The 4702-nt window shown below is 31.5% G+C and overlaps 1 protein-coding gene across 2 annotated transcripts; it reads left to right on the forward strand.

Moving 5' to 3' along the window:
* Positions 1-1107: 1107 nt before the first annotated feature.
* On the forward strand, positions 1108-3585 carry LOC115965275 (pectate lyase-like). Of its 2 annotated transcripts, none has more exons than XM_031084446.1 (5): positions 1108-1126; positions 1258-1554; positions 2107-2758; positions 2879-3121; positions 3226-3585. In XM_031084446.1, the coding sequence occupies exons 2-5, from the start codon at positions 1361-1363 to the stop codon at positions 3439-3441; spliced, it is 1305 nt and encodes a 434-aa protein (XP_030940306.1). In that variant the 5' UTR covers positions 1108-1126; positions 1258-1360; the 3' UTR covers positions 3442-3585. The 2 variants fall into 2 exon arrangements, with proteins under 2 accessions (XP_030940306.1, XP_030940307.1); XM_031084447.1 differs by having other exon boundaries at positions 1116-1157.
* Positions 3586-4702: the final 1117 nt, after the last annotated feature.

Consider the following 4702-nt stretch of genomic DNA (forward strand, 5'->3'; position numbering starts at 1 on the left):
AAATTTTTAAGACGGTAAGTCCAACAGTGTTGAACTGTGCAACCTGTGAGTGCCTCCAAAAAAAAACTCATTTTTTCTAACTAAATACTAATATATATTATACTATTATTTACTTAGTTACGTCTTTAATATTGTCAAACAGAATATTTAATGTTTAAATGACCTCACCCCACCCCACCTCCCCTCAATTATCAAATTACCCAAAAAATAAGACAATTTTTCCAAATAAATTTAAATATATGATTTTTTTAAAAAAAAATTATGGGAACAAACATATGATTTTATTAATCAATAAAGCACAAATAATAGTATTATATTTTTCAAAGACAATTTTTTTTATAAAGATAATTAAATTCAATGCATTTATATTTTTATATGTTTAAATTTAATTGAAAATTTAATTATACTACTTACTACCTAGCTAGTAATAGTAGTAGATATATTTTATCTTATTTTTGGCAGTAGAAAAGGATACCTTATTTTTGGCAGTGGAAAAGGATACAAACGGAGTTATTCGGTTTGTCTTCTCAAAAAAAAAAAAAAAAAATTCCCTTTGGATTTTCCAAGCAGATTAAAATTTAAAATTTGAGTAATTCAAGTTCTGAACCATTTTAGATTGGCTGAAGTTCAGCATATTGGGCGAACAGTAACAGAATTAAAATAAAATAAAACAGTAATAGCTGAAGTTCAGCATATTGTGAGTTTGATTTTTTTTTTTTAAGATTAAAAATTAAAATTTGAGTGCTTGAGTTTTTAAGACAAGATAGTGTTTTGGATAAGATCAGAATTTTTTTGATTGATGTTTTCAATTTCATTCTGGTGCAATGAAATGTGAGTTTGGATTTTTTTTTTTTTTTTTTTTTTTTTTAAACAAAAGAATTCCAGATTTGAGTAATTCAGTTTTTAAGACAAGATAACCTATTGATAAGATCAGATTTTAATTCTTCAAATTGAAACTTGAATAATATTTCAATTATTTAAATTGAAACCTAAATAAAATCAGTTAGTATTTTGAAAAAACATGTTTAAAATATTTTAAAACCAATAAGATTATTTTGTTGCTTTTAAATAGAAAGCCCCTTAACCCAAATACTCCTATTAGACAAAAGAAATTACACTAACCGCTGTGGGTGGCTCTCCTCTCTTCTTCTCATTTTGTATATTTTCTTTATTTAGATTTCTGGTTCTAGTATCAATTTTTTTTTTTTTTTTTTCATTCCATTGAATAATGCTTTTGAATTTTTAATCTCTGTACAGGTGAAAATCAAATGAACATGGGTTCAACCTGATACAAGTTTGCTATTTCTGTTTCCATAGCACAAATTAAGAGTTTTAGTTCAAGAGAGAAAGAGTGACAGCCATGGAATCCATCGAGCTTAGATTGCTACTACTTTGTGCTTTTGTTGCAATGTTTCCAACAATCATGAGGGCTCACATTGCTGATTTTGATGAGGTGTGGCAGGAGCGAGCTGAAGAAGCCAGAAAGGCAGCCCTCAAGGCCTATCAGCCAAATACTCAGGAAGTCCTTGATCATTTCAACCACCATGTCCACAAGTAAGACCATTTTCATGCATGGTTCAACGATGTAAAGGTGATTGAGTTCCCAATTATATCATTATGTTAAAAGTAAGACCATTTTCATGAATGGTCTATCACTAATTATGCATGTATAGGTGAATTTCAAATTACATCTTTAACTAATTTTCATTTGAAGAATATTAATTTTGAGAAATTTATTGTTAGATTATACTTTCTCTCTATCTTTATGTTAGTAAAATATCATGATATTTGATTCATATGAATTTAGTTTTGTGTATAAGTGTTAGGTATAACAAGAACATGTAATTTAATGTTAAGATTGTAAAAATATTAGTACAGTTGATAGTTATTGAGTGAATTAATATCAGCATAGAATTATACTAAATATAAGTGTATTACATAAACAAATATTAAGAGTTTAAGGCGTATTTATATGAAAAGTAAAACTAAATCATTCTTTATATAGTGTTTTTTGTATGGCTGGGTTGGTAATTCTTTTTTTCTTTTTCTTTTTTGTCTTTTCCTAGAAATTTAAATAATTAGTTTGTCATTGTAATTTTCATGTAGAGCCTTGAATGGAACCGATAGCACAAGAAGAAACTTGGGCAAATATAAAGGGCCATGTTTGGCTACAAACCCAATTGATCGGTGCTGGAGATGCCAAAATGATTGGGCTAAACACCGTAAGAGGCTAGCTGATTGTGTCCTAGGCTTTGGGCGTAAGACAACAGGAGGCAAGCATGGGAAAATCTATGTGGTGAGGGATTCATCCGACGATCACCTAGTGAAACCTAAACGAGGAACCCTACGCCATGCAGTGATCCAGCCTGAGCCACTATGGATCATATTTGCTCACGACATGAGGATTAGGCTAAGCGAAGAGCTAATAATGACAAGCAACAAGACTATAGATGGGCGCGGTGCTGATGTACACATTTGTGATGGTGCTCAAATTACACTTCAATATGTGGACAATGTCATCATCCATAACCTCCACATCCATGACATTAAGTCAGGCAATGGTGGCTTAATTAGGGACTCAGTGAATCATTACGGCCAACGTTCGAGGAGTGATGGTGATGGGATCTCAATTTTTGGAGCCACAAATCTTTGGATTGATCATATTTCCATGTCAAATTGTGACGACGGAATCATTGATGCCATTCAAGGATCCACAGCCATTACCATCTCCAATTGCTTCTTCACCAGACATAACGAGGTAACATCAACCATAATAATTCAAACTTATACCAAAAAAAAAAATTTAAAAAAAAAAAAAAAAACACTTTATTTTCTCAAGGATTTATTAATGGTAATGAGTTTGTGTTTATGTATGCAGGTGATGCTTTTTGGTGCAAGTGATAGCTTCTCTGGTGACGAAATCATGCAAATAACTCTTGCTTTCAATCACTTCGGTAACGGGTTAGTGCAAAGGATGCCAAGGTGCCGATATGGGTTTGCGCATGTTGTCAACAACGACTACAATCATTGGCTCATGTATGCTATTGGTGGTAGCCAACATCCGACCATTATTAGCCAGGGTAATCGGTTTATTGCTCCTTCAAAGGCAGGTTGTAAAGAGGTAAGCATACCACAAGTGTAGGCATGCAAAATATTCACATGCGCACACACAAAATTTAGTGTATATGTAGAGATTATAATGATATTCATGTGGGTGTGATTTAGGTGACGAAAAGAGACTATGCACCTGAGAGTGAGTGGAGATCATGGAATTGGAGATCAGAAGGTGATTTGATGGAGAACGGAGCCTTCTTTGTCGAATCTGGAAGCCTTAAAACGGAGCACAAGCACGATGTGATCAGTGCAAAGCCAGGGCATTTTGTAAGAAGGTTGACTCGCTTTGCAGGTTTTCTTAAGTGCATCAAAAATAAGCCTTGTTGAGATACATATATGGATCTTAAACTAGACTGAATCCTGTTGTTAAAACAGAGGTTGTAGGGGTAAGCAATTAGGAGGGAATAACTTTAATGTTCTAATTGGTCATGTAGTTTCTATTTTCTGTGAATGTTTGAAAGATGAGAATGAAAGGAGCACTTTTAATATTCAGTGATATCTTTTCATAAAATTTGCAAAGTATGGGCAAGAAGAAAGAGTTGCGGTTTAGGAATTGCATGGAGATTTTGTTAGGTACATGGCTAAATTATAGTCTAGCCTTTAACTTTCTGCTTAAGCATTACCTGGTTAAATTTTGAAAGAGACTTAAATGGTGCGCAATATAACTGTTATGGGAAGCATTGCCCAATATAGACTCCCAGATCACTGATTTCATGTGCTATACACCCAAAAATTATTAATTTTTGACTGTATGATATAAGCATCTAATACTGATATAGATTCTCAGATCATATTTCTGTGGGGAATGTGGCCAGTTACAAAGGCAAGATTAACTTAAATTAGCAAAACAATAGTTAGATTATTATTTCTGCTCACCAACAACCAGGTTTTAGACATGCGTAGCCTGATTAACAATGAATTTGAAATAAAATTTAACAGCAACCAAAGTGGAAAGATGGTTAAAACCAGCCAAATATGAAAAAAACTTGGCGGGTTTTCCACTTCAAACAAAGCCAGGTCAACAATCTGAACCTACAACACTATCTTTAAGAGCCAACGCTAACCACTATACTCCTCCATATTTTGATGTTGAAATTGTAAGCTAAAATATTTATTCTTAATAGGATTTGATGTTTCAACTTTCAACGAATAAAGCATAAGTCCTTTTTTTATATATAAAAAAAAAATCTCAATAGTTATCACAGTGATGGATGGTGGATATAAACTTTGTCTATTTCCATTGAAAACATCATAAAGTACTAGTTACAATATATCAATAAAATAAATAAAGTTTCATTTTAATTTTTATCATAATTAATATATTTATAAATATTCATTGTATAATTTAATTGTAATTAGTCTTCTTTGAAAATAAAATATATATTTGGTTCAAAATTTGAAATTATTTCCTTGTTTATGTAATTATGCCATGTACTTATCTTTTTTATTTAAACTCATGTAATATGTTTGAAAATTATTTTACAATTCTTTCAACGATCTTTTTTTTAAACCTCTCCCATATTTGCATTTGCAACCAAAAAAAAAAAGTTATAAAGAATCATATAATATAAATACAAAGCTAAACTAA

Source organism: Quercus lobata, chromosome 10, assembly GCF_001633185.2.
Source record: "Quercus lobata isolate SW786 chromosome 10, ValleyOak3.0 Primary Assembly, whole genome shotgun sequence".
Lineage (NCBI taxonomy): Eukaryota > Viridiplantae > Streptophyta > Magnoliopsida > Fagales > Fagaceae > Quercus > Quercus lobata.